Raw genomic sequence first — 16,518 nt, forward strand, 5'->3', positions numbered from 1 at the left:
TTATGACGTCACGTCGAAAAACCAAAAATGTATTTATTATAATTTAATTATATGCATTCAGTGTTTCATATAGAATTGTTTCTAAAAGTGCGTTAGAAAATAATTATCATTTAAAAGATTTAGTACAAAAAAGTTTCGCTACTTTATTATGTCATCATTTTGCGACTGCTGTTCTTGCGATCCAGGAAACGCAACTAACAGGTAAACAAACACCGGTTTTATTCCTTTAAAAACAGATATATGACATACCTTTCTATTGTTTCTATTCATATAATGCTTATCTTGGTCTTACAATAGTCATGTAGTTTCTTTAAGCATCCGTGGAGCTCCGCGGTTAGTGCTAACTTGCTATCCAGAGGGTTTACAGTCATTTTAGGTTACGCTGTCACTATTTTCTACTTATAAGTTTGCTTATTTCGTTGTGGAGGGATTAATTTCAGATCAGTTTATCTTTGCTGAGAGGAGAAGACGATGTCTGGAAGCTTTTACTTTGTCATGGTTGGTCATCATGACAATCCTGTGTTTGAGATGGAGTTCCTGCCAGCTGGGAAGCCCGAATCAAAGGTAACCTCGCTTAATTTAATCACTCAATTACTGAGCTACAGCGCAGTATTTGTCTCTATTTGTGTATTTGACACACTTACACATTTCAAATAATCAAACAGGTTTCAATGTTAGACAAAGCTAATCTGAGTAAATTCAAAATGCAGTTTTAAACGATTAATTTGTTTATTAAAGGGAAAAAAGAAAGTTAATCAAACCCACCTGGCCCTATGTGGAAAAAAATAATTGCCCCCCTCTTAATTAAATCATGAAACAACTGTTCTTACTTACATTTACTTACATCATACTTACAGGATGATCATCGTCACCTAAACCAGTTCATTGCACATGCAGCCCTGGATTTGGTGGATGAAAATATGTGGCTGTCCAACAATATGTACTTGAAAACTGTGGACAAATTCAACGAGTGGTTTGTTTCTGCATTTGTCACTGCAGGACATATCCTTTTGTTCTGTTTCATGTGATAATTATTTCCTGATGCTGTGTCAGTTGCCCGATGAAAACACATTTTTTCTTTGCTCAGCATTAATTAAGATATTACTGTTTTTAGACTGATAGCAAGCGAGCAAGCAATTTATTTATATAGCACCTTCAGACAACTCCCAGCTGAAAACAAAGGGCTGTACACTTATGAAAGGGGTAAGTTTGTTAAATAATCTCATTTCAGTGGTGTAGTTTATACACAGTATTTGTAATCGAAACAGCAAGTTGAATAACCAAAATCAAGCACAAGTTTTGAATCTTCTATTAATCTACATCTTAAAAAACATGTTAATTCATTTAAATCATTGGGATTTAAAGCTATGATCTAACATGTAATATAAATATGGAAATCAGGGCCACCAGTGTGATTATTTTGGGACTTAATGAGTTTGTTATCATTGTTTCCGGGCAGATTCAGTGTATGGGCATGTCTTCCTTTTCTTTAACTATTTGCAACACATATAAGATTCATCATGCTGCACGACATGCGACAAGAAGATGGAATCAAAAACTTTTTTAACGACGTCTATGATTTATACATCAAGGTAAGTCGTTATCCAGGTGATAAGAGTATCTTAGCATGATGTGACATTTGGTATATTTTGCTTTTAGCATTTAATCTTATCCTGCTCTGTCTTTCAGTTTGCAATGAATCCATTCTATGAAATCAACGCGCCCATCCGCTCAACTGCTTTTGAGAGGAAAGTCCAGTTCCTTGGGAAGAAGCATCTCCTGAGTTAATCACTTCACACAAAAATTTCAATAGTGTCTTTATGTTGTATATAGTTAATACAGTTGTTTCTGTTCTTCTTTAAAAATCTTCAATGTGTTCAGAACAAAAGTGGATTTGTATAAACAGTGTTTTGCATTGTGCGTGTTTGTTTTGTTTTTTTAATAGAGTGGATGTGGCTGCTTTGTGTAACATTATGGCTTCAAATTTCATGTGCACTGCAAAAATATCCAGAAAGAAAATATCTGTAAGTTACTGCAGAGCATAGTCCAATACGTTCACAGGAAATATTAAACTGATTTATCAGCTAGATTCCAGTCTACAAAACATGCATAACAGGCAATTTTCAGGGGGTTTATTCATCACTTGGCATGCCAGTAGTACAACTTTGAAAGAAAAAAAAAAGACACTTAAACATATGGTTCACAGTTTTAAATAACTATGGGGAGACTTTCAACTTGAAAATATATTTAAAAAATAAGTGCATTCATTAGCTAAATAATCCCATCAATGAAAAAAAATGTCACTACTCCATTATTTATTCTGCTTATAGTTAGATTCATGTTTTTTTCCAATGATAAAAAGAGCTTACAAAATACAAAAGTTTCCAGAAACAGAAATATTCCAGATGCCATGCATGTTAAATCTGTTTTAATATTTCAGGGAATTAATTCATCCCTCATTGCTTTCAACACACAGCCATAATCTATCCACAATGCAGAATGTGCACAAACAAGACCTAAATGTGCATTAATAACAAGCTTCCATTTGTTAGTCATACAAAGAATTTCCTTAGCTACCTCATAATTTTCAGAAATAAGTTTATTGGTAGATATGTTATTTCAATTCTGCAGTTATTTCATTACTATCATGTCACCATTCTGCATTTCAATATTAGGGAGTGGAGTGTAGAGGCCCTACAGTAATTGCACTCTCCAGGTTGCACATATCTAAACAAATAAAAAAAAATGGAATCATTTAACCTTTTGAAAAATACTCTAATTTATAACTATAAGTTGTCTTGGGTCAACACAAAATGTTTTGTTTTTTTTCCCGTAAGCCTGACTTAATGGCCTTTGGCAGTGTTGAGTCAAGTGCTTTTAATTGTATTTGTAATGCCACTAGCATTAATTTAGTGTTTTTTCATTGTTTTTCTCCCCCAAACAAATCCAACACTTTGCATTATCAAACCATCAACAGTATAACAGTAGCGTAATTTGTTTAAATAAGATGTTACTACAGAACTGTACACCTACATCCTCATTTAATGGGCCTAATAGTGAATTCATGTTGGTGATAACTCCTGGGTGTTACGAACAGCAAGTGGCAGTGGAGCGAGGCTTTCTGTGAAGCTTGACTGTGTCTGTAGGGATGAGGTGGTCCGTTCTTTCATCCACTGCCAACACTCTACGCACTGCCTCCTCAAAGGCCACTGCTACATTGATGGCATCCTTGGCACTGGTCTCATAATAGGGGTAGTCACCATTCTCCTTGCACCACTGCTGCGCCTCCTCGGTAGACACCTGCCTCTCCGTCACATCCACTTTGTTGCCCAGTACTACGAACGGGAACTTCTCCGGCTCCTTGACATCCGCATAGTAGATGAACTCCTTCTTCCAGTTGCCCAAGTTCAGAAAACTCTGGTTATCATCAACACTGAAGGTGAGCAGACAGCAATCAGAGCCACGATAGAAAGGAGTCCTCAGGCTGCGGAAGCGCTCCTGGCCAGCTGTGTCCCAGATCTGGAGGGTAACCTGGTGGCCATCTACCTCCAGGTCCTTGTTGAGGAACTCAACCCCGATGGTGTGGAAAAGGTGTGCATCAAACTTGTTGGTCACGTAGCGATTCATGATGGAACTCTTTCCTACACCACCGTCACCGAGCAGAATGACTTTCAACAAGGATGTCTTTGTTGTCATGGCTATTTACTCCCAAATCCACCACTTTTGAAATAGTTTACCTAGTAGAAAGAGTGTGTGATGGATACTGTTAGTATTTGTACACCATTACACACACAAAAAAAGTTGCAGCAAGAAGACGTGTGGTATTGAAAACATATTGTTCTCACCCTAGGTTGATTTTGAGCTCATCCACTGGTCTGGATCATGTGCTGTTAAATCCCAGTCCCTGGTCACATGCTCATTTCTTTAATGTTGAAGAGTCAGGCCATTCAGGTAGCGTTCAGCTAGCTGTAATACAGAGATAAGAGCTCAGTTTTCTGTTGGCCCGGGACAGCAGGTACACTGCAATAACGTATTATCTGCCACCAAACATGCGATAACGTTACATTAAGATGCAAACAAGGTATTAAAGTTTAGCTTGTAGTTACATGGTACACAATACGAAACATATTTTTAACGTGCTGTAACATAACAGAGTCACCAAGTTGGTACTACCGGCCAGTTAGCCAGTTAGCTGAGCTGGCTATCGTGAAGAAGGAAAACAAGATAACAGCTGGAGTTAGGTTAATGTAGGGTACCAGATCAGCTAGCCTGGTTTTCATGCAGATAAGAGTGTAAGTCACGTACCTCACAGTTAGATCCAGGCAGCTGTTGAATAAAAATAATAAGCCACCAGATAACTTAAATGATCTTAATACATCTGTTTGGCAGCTCCTTCCCTTGGCGTGTCTGGAGGTAACGTCAGGGCTCTCCGTTTCCTGGTAAAGTCTGGCGCTAACGTAGCTAGCTGCTAACAAGCTGGTAACGTCGGGTCATGTGATCTGGTCAGGACGAAACAACCAACGAGCGCCGAGATACGCTCTCAGGCCACCACTACTTATACAACATGTACATTAATATTTTATCACAGCGTACACATGACTCTTAATGTTCAAAATATCACAGACTTTAAAGTCATTCGTGTTTTTGCTTTATTTGAGTGAGATTAGTAAGCCGTAACATCGCTTTATTTTACGGTAGTTAACCGCAACATCTTTGCAGTAGTTAAGCTACACCAACAGAGGGCCACATGTAGCTGTCATCTGTTACCACACAATACTTTTACCCAGTTTGTAGAAACCTGCAGTAGATAATATGAGTTTGGGGCTCTCGTTTCTTTATATTTTACTAGGAAAATGTGCATTTTTTTAAGGACACTACACCCCCTGCTGGGTTATGCCGGATTTTGTGATAATAGTTCTTTGGGAATAACTTTGTTAAAATTATATTGTATGCTCGTTAATCCGTGTTAGCGTTGTCCGTTTCATAGATGTAACTAAATATATGGGAGTAGATGATGTGTTTTTGTAACTGATTAAAAATGGTTAGGTACAAGGTCTGGACTTAAAATTTGTTTTAAAAAAGTAGCCAGAGCCTGAAGCAAACTGTAAAGAAATTAGTTGCAGCTCAAAACCTTTTGAACATTTGGTACTGTAAAATAATCATCATTATGGAATCTGTACATGGAAAAAAAATAAATGATAGGAAGTTAGAAAAAAACATTTAATGTAATAACATGGTATAATAATACAGCAAATCTTACACAATTGTATGCACTGATAGTTTTTTTTTAATTGTTTAAACTAAACAGCCTTCAAAAACGTTGATCAATTAAAATTGCAGATATAATTAACCTAACAATTCACATTACATATTGTGGACTATTAACTTTTTAACTATTAACTTCAGAAATGCATTGTTGCAAACATAACAAAGGTTTAAGCACAATACTGTTGGACCAGACTAACAAAGTTAGCATTTTCACCTTTTCCTGAGATCTGAGTTATCTGTACCATAAAAGATGATTTTGAAAATCACAAAAAAACTATAGCAGGGTGCTTCTATGTAGCAGCTTTGTGATGACATGAATTTCTCTGCACTTAGTTTATGTATTGTTCCCTGTAGACTGTGTGTCTGCACTGAGGGAATAATGGGAAAAAATCCACAAGAAACACACCATAACATGGATAAATGTCAAGGCATATGTTCTTAAAAGACTGGATCCTCTTGACACGTTCCTGATGTCAGCACAACAGTGTCCAGCCCAATCTCACCTCCAAGACCTTTCCCGCGCTGAACTTCAAAGATAACCTGAAACACAAACCGACATACAGTTGTACATTAAGGTTGTTGATCTGAGTAGTAAATTAGTAATGTGATGGCTGCCTTTTCAGAACATCAAAGGAATTTACTTTTTAGGCCAAGATCCCATCATAGCTAGCCACAAGTATTGAAGAAGATTTTAAATATAATGTTCTAAAATGTGTGTAAATGACTTACAGACTCTGGGGCCTTCTCCTTCCAGGTTACTGTGAGAAACTCAGTCTGCCAGCCCTGCTCCCTGCTCTGACTCTGCTCCCATACTGGGTAAACATTGTTGTCCAGCAGTACCCTGAGCGTGCCCACATCAGGGCCAACCACACGGTAGTCAAAGGTAAGGCAGAGGCTGCCATACTGGGACCGGTCACCAAGAAGCAGTTTCAACCTGGCCGCATCCTCTTGCTCCCCTACAAGCCCGCTCAAAGCCATGTAGTACTCACCACCTGAGAAGGTTTGTAGCTGATGTAAGTTACAGTATCTGAATGCACAAAAATGAATACCTCTCCTTTGAAAAAGTAACATTCATCAGGTCGTTACCATTGTCATGGTATGCTACACTCCAGTCCATGTCATCAGACTTGTCTTGGATCCATTCGCACGCCCCTTTGTCAAAGTTGCAATCCATGAAATACTCTAGAAAGTAAATGTTAGGAACACATTTTTAAATTAGCTGAGTAGCGATTATACAACAATAACACGTCTTAATATATGCTAAATCATCCAGGTAAGGAAATCCCAGAAAATTAATTCTGTTCATCTGGACGACTTTGGTCTTGAGAATAAAGAAGTCACTTGAATTATTGACAAAACTTTTCTCTCAATGAAAACGCAATGTGATGAACAAAATCAACTTCCTGGGAACAATGAAACATGAACACACTTTTTGATTACCTTCTTGAGCTGGCGCTATGTGGATCTCTTCGACTTCTGTGGCTGGTCCGAACACTGACTCAAAGTCCTCTGATACTGTGTTTAGAGATTAAATTTAAAAAAAAAATGGAGTGAATTCATCTTAATATACACATTTAAGCTTTCAGCTATTAGGCATGCCTAAGTTAAACTGGTATTCATTGGTTCAAAAGTTTTGCTCTAAATCCTAAATTCATTTAGATTATACCTTTCAACTTTAGCTGATGGCGTGATTTCCTGATGGATTTTGTATTAGACTCGAACTAGACTAAGATAATGAGTGCAAAAACTGACACAACTCTGATACTACTCTTAAAAAATATGCAATGGAAAGAACTTAATGCATAAATAATACAGCAAAGAGATTTTTCAAGATGACAGGTAGAAAGGGGTTTTTAACCAACAGGTAAAGACCTGCCCTGCTGTCACTCATACCATAAAATGGAGCTACAACTTTAGCATATATCCCCTCCAAGCAATTTAAAGCTCTAGCAGAAAATCACCCCCATGAAATGCAGCCACAGACAGTCTGATGAGTGACAGCTGGGATTATTGAAGCTGCTCAGTCAGAGTAGGCCTGTTTTAGAGAAGTCTAGAGTGCTGATGACAGACCTTCCTACAAGGAGCCAAGTCTGTTTGCACAACAGCTGTTTTGGGGAAAACATAATAAAAGGTTTAGGGGCTTTGTAAATTCCCATCCCGCCTCCCCCTCCACCTGAGGGATGGGGAAGCAGGCCCAGGATGAGTTGTATCCTTGGGCTCTCACATGCCAGCAGACTAACATTCCTCCCTGGAGGTGATGGATGTCTTAGGGCCTGTCTCCTCTTGCTTTCTGAGTTCTTACACAGGCTCTGATCTTTCCATAAAATTCAAGATTATCAGTGAAAGACAACCTCATTCATGGGGATTTGAAGGTTTTAAATGTAAGCTGGTAAGTCTTGATTTTACAGTGTTGGGTTATTATTGGGAATTTACATTCAGTCTGTTGTGACCAATAGTTTAATATAGCAGAGTAAGTAAGAATTCAAGGATTTTGAGAAAAAAAATTAGGTTGACAATTTATTTTATTTATACCAGTATAATCATCATAGTGCCTTTGATCCTTTATAGATAAGTCAGTGAGACTGGGATAACTCTGGGTTTGAGGTTAACAGCAGATCTGAAGCAACACCCCCTTTTCTTCTTTGGTCAAGGCCTTAATCCAGAGCTGCCCTTTCAGACAGTTATTTCAGCTGAAAATCCATAATTACATTCAGATGTCATGTAAACATGAGGGGACAGTCTCTTTTGAATCACACTGAGTTTGTTTAGTCTGTTTATGGTTACTACTTACTTTGCAGACCACCCAGAATAGTGGAACTCATTTATCATAGCGCTGCCAAACAATATGCCCCTTACTGAAAACGTCTCCTCTTGGATTGAGCTGGTTGTCTTCCTCTTCCACCTCTTCCTCTTCTTCCTCAGGAAATCCCTCCTCTTGCGTTCCTTTAGTCGTAGTGCCAACATAGACCTCCCCGTCATAGTCAAAAGGTTGCAGGGGGATGTTGGGAGGTGGCGTTGCGACTGGTTCGAGGATTACATTTTTGATGTCCTCGTCAGTCAGTTTACCTCCCAGAATCCTAGGCTTCACCTGGGAGTCTGGGATGGCTGCAGGCAGGAAGAGGAATCAGAATAGACATATGGCTCTGCAATCATGACTGACAAACATAGTATTTGACTTCAGATGTCTTTCTTGTTTGTCATGTATTTTGCAGATGCAGTTCTTATTTATTATTTCCCTGCAGTGACTTACCAGGCCATTGATAATATGCTTTCCACAGGAGCAGAGCTGTAACAAACTAACATGCTAAGACAACAGATCCTCCTACTGCATGCAGATAAGACATAAGCGGGCACAGCTTAAATTAGTTTCTTAAATGCTCAAGCAATTTACTGTATAAGGCCATGCTGAGGATTTAAGGTCTCAGACTGCGGGTGCTATGGACATACATTTTCAGCCATGAGCAGGGGAGAGAGGTGGGGGAGGTGCTCTTATATATAGACAAGAGGAAGGGATGAGTGAATGGGGTTGCAGGGCAGGGAGTGAATAGCAGAAACAGAGTCTTGGATTCTATACAATCTCACCATTCAGGGAATCATCTGCACTGCCTTTTTCTCCATCCCACGAACTCTGATAAAACGGCTTAACTACAGAAAATAAAGGCATTTTCATTTACGCAGAAAGCCCTGACCTCTTTTTTGTTATTTGGCTGCATGAGATTTCACCTGTTATTATCTGGGTCTGGTTCAAAGAGTACAGCACTATCTTTATTTCTCCTTTTTCAGTTGGCTAGCTACAATGCAGTGTCGTATTTACACAGGTGTGTTTTCAATCTGTGCCTCTCTGGTGTTAACATCTGTGAAGAGGAGGGGAGTCTGAAGGCAGGAAACTAGCCTTGGCAGGACTGCTGTTTGCAGATGTTTAAAGAGTCCAAATGAAATATGTGGCTGTAAAACTTCTCCTGACCTACCTGACTGATTACCCTCGTCTGTTTTTTAAATCAAGCGTGAATGCCTTAATTTGGCAAATCTCAGTAGAAATGAAAGGCTTTGCTAAAATTATTTTATTCGTAATTCTCTGCAGCGAATCTCGGATCTCACCAGAGCATTCAAAGCCATTGCCTCTGAAGCCAGACTTGCACCTGCACCTGTAGGATCCTTGAGTGTTCACACAGACAGCGTGGTGGCTGCACTTGTGGGTGCCGGCTGCACACTCATCAAGGTCTGGAATTGGAAGAAGCCTATTTGTACCTTTAGGAATTGAAGTGAGGAGATGACTCCCCTTAATGATCATGTATACCTTACCTACACAGTCATATTTGCCGTTGACATATTTCAGATCGTAGCCTTCCTGACACTTGCAGTAGTAGCTGCCAAAGGTGTTCACACATTGTCTGTTGTATGGGCAGAGGTTCTTCCCAGTTACACACTCATCAATATCTAAAGAGAAACAAAGCAGGAGAAAAAATAAAGAGCCCATGTTTTTTATAATTATCAAGAGTTCTGTAGTCTTGTGAAAAAACTAAGTACACCCTTACCGATTCCATAAAAATCAAGAGGGTAACTAGCAGCCAAAGGCTGTTAATCAAATGCACTTAATTAATTGTTCATCACTAAATGTGACCACTGATATAAAAGCAGATGGTTTAGCAGTTTGCTGGTCTGGACCATTCAGGTGTGTGTGTTAACAGAATGCCCCTGTTTTCTTAAGAGTGGATGTTCAAGCAAATTTACCCCAAGATCAGATGGTTCAATGTAGGAGAAACTGCAAAACACCCAAGAGCTACAGGTCTCACTGAGCATGTTAAATGTTAAAGTTCATAACATTAAAATGAGAAAAAGACTAAATAGATATGGCTTGTTTGGGATGGCTGCCAAGAAAAAACACCTTCTCTCTAAAAAGAACATGGCAGCACAGTTTAGGTTTAAAACAAACCACAAGACATCTGGAATAATCTTATTTGGACAGATCAGACAAAAGTGAACATATTTGGTTATAATGCATAGTGCTATTTTTCGTGAAACCTAACCATAGCATACAAGCTCAAAGACTCCATACCAACTGCTAAGCACAATGGTGGAGGGGTGATGACTTGGGATTTTTTGCAATCATTTGCCCTGGGCAAAAGGCAATCATTGAGTTGACCATGAACTCCACTGTATACCAAAGTATTCTAGAGTCAAAGGTGAGGGCATCTGCCGACAGCTAAAGATTAGCTAAAACTGGGTCATGCAACGGGACAGTGATCCTTAGCACAGCAGCAAATCTACAACAAAACGTCTGAAACAGAAAAGAATCAACGTGTTGCAATGGCCCATTTAAAGTCAATCTACATGAAATTTTGAGTGATCTTAAGAGATCAGTGCAAAAACAGAAGCAACATTGCAAAGAAGAGTAGCAAATTTCTCCACAATGATGTGAGAGATTGCTAAAATCATACGAAAAAAGCCACTTAATAATGGGGCATACTTAGTTTTTCAAAGCTGCATAGAGTCCTTCGAAAACCTTTTCACATGCAGTCATATCCAGTACCTTCTGGTCAATAACACTTCCTCTTCGCTATTTGCTTTGCCAGGGGTGTGTTACCAGTTATTTCTATAGATTTAGTTACTGTTTTTGGGGCTTTATCATTTTGATAATCGTAAATAGGAACTCTCAAAGCCTTGTAGCATTGCTGAATTGTGTTTGATTAGGAGCTCAGCAAGCAGCTAAGCAGCAGTCTGTGGTGAATAAGCATATAATTATTAACAGCTCAACATAACAGGACATATGCACAAGAAGGGTTTTATTTTAAATTGTAATAGTAATTAATGTAAAACCTCATTCCCCAAAATTCAGGCAAGTGTGCAAAATTGAACTAAAAGCAAAATGTTTTACATTAGATTTTTTATACCCTATGTTTAATCAAATATAGGGCATAGACATTCTGCAAATTATTTGCAATTCTATTCTGCTTTTGCTTACATTTGACAAATGATTGTCTTTTACTGCTATGGCTTAAAATGTTTCTACTATATTTGTGGTTAGCAACTGAAAGTGTGGACCTAAAGCCAGTTGGGGTCTATAAAGTATATGGAATGTCACATTGAATACAATCAGGATAAATGTGTCTCATCAGAATTCATTTTTTGTACAGTACATGTGGTAAAAATAGAATTTGGCTGCTTTTGGAATAAAAAGTATGTTTTTGTTGTAAATCTGTTTCTGAATGTGTTGCATTCGTGGCAGTCGTGAAATTTAATGCCGCTGAACTTGTATATGACCTCCCCTGTGTGATCATGACAGACTGGTGCAGCCACAGCTCAAGCAGTTTTGTTGGAAGATATATAACTAAATTGCATTCAGTTGATTTACAAGCAAAACATGCCAAAACCATGTAATATAATCCTCACACAGTGTGTCCAGTATGCAGTTACCTTCAATCTGTGTGACATAGAAAGAGTCTCTGTGTTTCTTATTTCATATAAAGGCTGTTGCCTCATATAACACATTGTTTGTATAAGACTAACTTCTTAAAACATTCATTTTTCTGCACGTATGATCTGTTACCGCTCACCTACACAAGTTCTTCCATCCTGCCCCAGTTGCAGCCCTGCAGATGGGCAGAGGCATTGAATCTCTCCTTGTACTTCCTCACAGCCATACTGACAGTGAGCAAGTGCACAGGTCCTAGAATCTACATGTCCAAACACAAAATAACACAAATTATCAGATATGCATCCTGATATGCAGCTGTTCTCTGCATTTCCACTCAGTGTATGTATCCACATTGGGACTCACTGGCACAGGATCCGTCGGCCATTAAGGTGTATCCGTTGAGACAGTAGCATTTGTAACTCCCATAGGTGTTCATGCAGCGATGCTCACATGGACGAGGTTTCAGGCCGCACTCATTCAGGTCTAAGAATAAGAAAGATCTTTACTTTTTGTAAAGCAATCAATCGAGCAGATAAACATTTTCTTTCTGGAAAAGTGAATCCTTCCATAAATTAGTCTGTGTACCCGGTTTGCTTTCCAGACATTATTTAATGACCTCAAATACCCACCTTGATTACATGTCTTTCCGGAGTATCCTGGAAAACACTTGCATTTGTTGGGGCCAACGCACTCTCCGTGCTTGCACCCGTGCTCACACTGGGCTGGTAAAACATTTAAGATGAAGAAAATACCACCAGAAATATCAGTGGTGGAAAATGATGGATTGCAGTCAAAACCACAAATTTCTATTGTACAGGCAAGGTTTTTAAATCTAGAATGTAATTTCCTCCACATTTTTGGGGGTTAGAAAAATATCCCCCATGAAAAGACTAACAATAGTCAGGATACAGTTTTTTGGCAGTAAAGCTTGTTCTCTCTAAATATTTGTTTATTGAGAAAGCTTTTCGTGTTAGTTTAAATGTCTCAGCCTGCTTGCTTTTTAAGTGCCTTAATGATTTTTATCTTACTGATTATAAACTGGCCTTTGAATGCATACTGTTCTTACCCTCACACTGCCCTTTACTGTTTTTCCTCCAGCCATAGCAACACTCCAGTCTCCTACCATAGCGACACACACCTGGTTGGTTTCCAGTAAGGACTTGCCTGTAGTGCCTTTGCAGAGGAAAAAGAGAAGTCAAAGGTAAGATATATACAGTGGGGCAAAAAAGTATTTAGTCAGCCACCGATTGTGCAAGTTCCCCCACTTAAAATGATGACAGAGGTCAGTAATTTGCACCAGAGGTACACTTCAACTGTGAGAGACAGAATGTGAAAAAAAAATCCATGAATTCACATGGTAGGATTTGTAAAGAATTTATTCGTAAATCAGGGTGGAAAATAAGTATTTGGTCACCTCAAACAAGGAAAATCTCTGGCTCTCACAGACCTGTAACGTCTTCTGTAAGAAGCTTTTCTGTCCCCCACTCGTTACCTGTATGAATGGCACCTGTTTGAACTCATCATCTGTATAAAAGACACCTGTCCACAGCCTCAAACAGTCAGACTCCAAACGCCGCCATGGCCAAGACCACAGAGCTTTCGAAGGACACCAGGAAAAGTATTGTAGACCTGCACCAGACTGGGAAGAGTGAATCTACAATAGGCAAGCAGCATGGTGTGAAAAAATCAACTGTGGGAGCAATCATCAGAAAATGGAAGACATACAAGACCACTGATAATCTCCCTCGATCTGGGGCTCCACGCAAGATCTCATCCCGTGGGGTCAAAATGATCATGAGAACGGTGAGCAAAGATCCCAGAACCACACGGGGGGACCTGGTGAATGACCTGCAGAGAGCTGGGACCAAAGGTCACCATCAGTAACACACTACAACGGCAGGGAATCAAATCCCGCAGTGCCAGACGTGTTCCGCTGCTGAAGCCAGTGCTTGTCCAGGCCCGTCTGAAGTTTGCCAGAGAGCACATGGATGATACAGCAGAGGATTGGGAGAATGTCATGTGGTCAGATGAAACCAAAGTAGAACTTTTTGGTATAAACTCAACTCGTCGTGTTTGGAGGACGAAGAATACTGAGTTGCATCCCGAGAACACCATACCTACTGTGAAGCATGGGGGTGGAAACATCATGCTATGGGGCTGTTTTTCTGCCAAGGGGACAGGACGACTGATCCGTGTTAAGGACAGAATGAATGGGGCCATGTATCGTGAGATTTTGAGCCAAAACCTCCTTCCATCAGTGAGAACTTTGAAGATGAAATGAGGCTGGGTCTTCCAACATGACAATGATCCAAAACACACCGCCCGGGCAACAAAGGAGTGGCTCCGTAAGAAGCATTTGAAAGTCCTGGAGTGGCCTAGCCAGTCTCCAGACCTCAACCCCATAGAAAATCTGTGGCGGGAGTTGAAAGTCCGTGTTGCTCGGCGACAGCCCCAAAACATCACTGCTCTCGAGAAGATCTGCATGGAGGAATGGGCCAAAATACCAGCTACTGTGTGTGCAAACCTGGTAAAGACCTATAGTAAACGTTTGACCTCTGTTATTGCCAACAAAGGTTATGTTACAAAGTATTGAGTTGTATTTTTGTTATTGACCAAATACTTATTTCCACCCTGATTTACGAATAAATTCTTTACAAATCCTACCATGTGGATTCGTGGATTTTTTTTTTCACACTCTGTCTCTCACAGTTGAAGTGTACCTCTGGTGCAAATTACTGACCTCTGTCATCATTTTATACACACACATATATATATACATATACACACATATATATGTATATATATGTATATATGTGTATATATATATATATATATATATATATAAAGCAAATTAAGCCTTTAAACAAAATCTCATGTCAGGAAGCAAAAAAATAAAATGAAAAATAAAACCCCCACTGACTATGAATTTAGGTTATTATAGAATCATGTTTAATTAGGCCCACACACACTAACTGAGATGTCTCAATTGCAGGCATTCTGGCATCCACTTTTAATTATGGTCCAAACAACAAGCAACCTAAATAAAGTGTCTCCTCACAAGGCTTGCTTAGCACTAGAAGCTGGGCTCCCCATGGTGCAACAGCCAGCTGACAGGATGTAGGCTACAGATGGAGAAAAACATACTAATCAGACACTGGCACCCTCACACTATATTTCCTCCTTTTAAAAATCGGCTTTGATCTTTGTCTTGTTTCTGGAGGCTGATGCATATCAACTGGAAGGTTATTCTGACTTGTGGTTAAAGAGTCAGCGGTGTGCTCAAAATAACCTGTGGTACATATAGATTACATTGCATGTGTACATTTTAACTTGTAAATTCGATTAACATTTCTACCATAACTTAGTTGAGCAAGTGATTCCAAAAATAGCAGAATCTTGCATTCAAATCTGACTGCACCTTTCAGCATCGTTAGCTTTGCTTTTAGGCTGACAGCCAAACGCTTAAATCCCAGGCAGGACAAGAGGAATCCGTGTCTTTATAGAAATCAACCAGAATAGCCCACAGGAGACGGCCTCCTAAGAGAGACAGGTGCTCTTCAGTTATTAACAGTTGCTGTGCCATATTTAGAAGTTGCACTCTCTTAGTCTTCTGTTAGCAGGGGCAAGGTTGTGTGTACATATTTTCAAAATAACAGTTTCGACTGTTAAAGGTTTATGTATATTCTACACTGCAAAATAGAGGGATTTATGTTATTCCTTAAGCCCCACTTAAAATAACAGTGTGTGGAGAAACTAATATTCCAGTTGTTAGAGATTCCACCTTTTTTAAGAGGAAGCAGGTTGAATTGTATATTATCCGATACTATAATTAACATTGCTGTGTTATTTTTGGCATTCAGCCTTCCTGAAATGTGATTGGAATTCTTTGGTACGTAAACATCTGTCTGACATCATACTTTAACTTATTTTTGAATCTTGACTTAGCAAAGTTTTCACCTGCTGCAGATTTTTCAGAGTAGAAGCACACCATACAACATCACACGGCCTGTTGCTCGACTTGATTGACTTACCTATAGGCGTCTGTGCTACCAGCAGAGATGTGGAGCAGGAGAAAAAGAGCACCGACCAAAGTAAGTGGCTGCATGTCTGTCACAGTGAGCAGCCGTAACGCCTTGTTTCCCACGGGGCTGACTTTGGTTGCTCTGCGTTCTGACTATTCCTCCCAGGGGGATTACGCTCATTAAATTGCCTAGACAGAAACAAGTCTCAGTTTTTCACAAGACACACCAGATTTCATGTATTTCCAGAGTGCAAAGTCAAAATCTCCTCTAGGGAAAAAATATCTCTGTCATACTCTTTTCAATGCTGTTGCTATACTCTGTGCCCCATGATTTGCTTCTCTTTCTTCTGCACTGAAATTCCAGAGGTTGGCTGTCACTGTGAAATGACACTGGACTGAGACGGATGAGGTGGTGACTTCTGGAGGTAGGAGTGGGTTTGTAAGGGGGGTGGGGAAAATGTTAAGGGGTAATCCTTTCTTTACTCAAACCCTGCAGAAGCTCAAATGAAAAAAAAGAAAAGAAAATCAAATGAACTTTATTTTTCTTTTCCTTGATGAATTTTACGTGCATTAGCTGCTTTTTATGATTCTGTTTTATTTAATAATCAACTGTATCAAATAACTGTCAAACTCAGACATGCACAGGCTTGTGCTTAGCAGCTCTGTACCCTTTGGTGTCTTGCTCTCAGGTAGCACATAAAGCTTTGCTCTCTCACACACGTTTATTTCAAGTTCAGCCATAAAAGTGTTTAATGAGTTTGCACACTCTCAGGGTACGCTCTAACATCTGGTCCTGGTCGTCTGCTTGCTTGGA

At 39.4% G+C, this 16,518-nt stretch overlaps 3 protein-coding genes across 4 annotated transcripts; 1 reads left to right on the top strand and 2 right to left on the bottom strand.

The window, feature by feature from the left end:
* The first annotated feature begins 69 nt into the window (after positions 1-69).
* trappc2 (trafficking protein particle complex subunit 2) lies at positions 70-1,920 on the top strand. The gene is made up of 5 exons (XM_085249385.1): positions 70-201; positions 428-564; positions 858-1,000; positions 1,505-1,592; positions 1,690-1,920. Exons 2-5 carry the CDS (start codon positions 472-474, stop codon positions 1,786-1,788), a joined length of 423 nt encoding a protein of 140 aa, XP_085105511.1. The 5' UTR covers positions 70-201; positions 428-471; the 3' UTR covers positions 1,789-1,920.
* Positions 1,921-2,117: 197 nt separating this feature from the next.
* On the bottom strand, positions 2,118-4,507 carry rab9a (RAB9A, member RAS oncogene family). Its single transcript, XM_085249384.1, has 3 exons — positions 4,306-4,507; positions 3,846-3,966; positions 2,118-3,737 (listed from the first exon to the last, which is right to left on the bottom strand). Exon 3 carries the CDS (start codon positions 3,694-3,696, stop codon positions 3,088-3,090), a length of 609 nt encoding a protein of 202 aa, XP_085105510.1. The 5' UTR covers positions 3,697-3,737; positions 3,846-3,966; positions 4,306-4,507; the 3' UTR covers positions 2,118-3,087.
* A 354-nt stretch (positions 4,508-4,861) lies between these two features.
* egfl6 (EGF-like-domain, multiple 6) lies at positions 4,862-16,127 on the bottom strand. Of its 2 annotated transcripts, XM_085250249.1 has the most exons (14): positions 15,999-16,127; positions 15,715-15,893; positions 12,750-12,856; positions 12,313-12,405; positions 12,047-12,166; positions 11,823-11,942; positions 9,571-9,705; positions 9,367-9,489; positions 8,851-8,913; positions 8,125-8,373; positions 6,709-6,783; positions 6,355-6,450; positions 5,998-6,260; positions 4,864-5,808 (listed from the first exon to the last, which is right to left on the bottom strand). In XM_085250249.1, the coding sequence occupies exons 2-14, from the start codon at positions 15,786-15,788 to the stop codon at positions 5,707-5,709; spliced, it is 1,620 nt and encodes a 539-aa protein (XP_085106375.1). In that variant the 5' UTR covers positions 15,789-15,893; positions 15,999-16,127; the 3' UTR covers positions 4,864-5,706. The 2 variants fall into 2 exon arrangements, with proteins under 2 accessions (XP_085106376.1, XP_085106375.1); XM_085250250.1 differs by lacking the exon at positions 8,851-8,913 and having other exon boundaries at positions 4,862-5,808; positions 15,715-16,102.
* Positions 16,128-16,518: the final 391 nt, after the last annotated feature.

This window comes from Mchenga conophoros, linkage group LG16, assembly GCF_057382185.1.
Source record: "Mchenga conophoros isolate Kocher_MC1m ecotype Shallow Benthic linkage group LG16, M_conophoros_male_GT1.1, whole genome shotgun sequence".
Lineage (NCBI taxonomy): Eukaryota > Metazoa > Chordata > Actinopteri > Cichliformes > Cichlidae > Mchenga > Mchenga conophoros.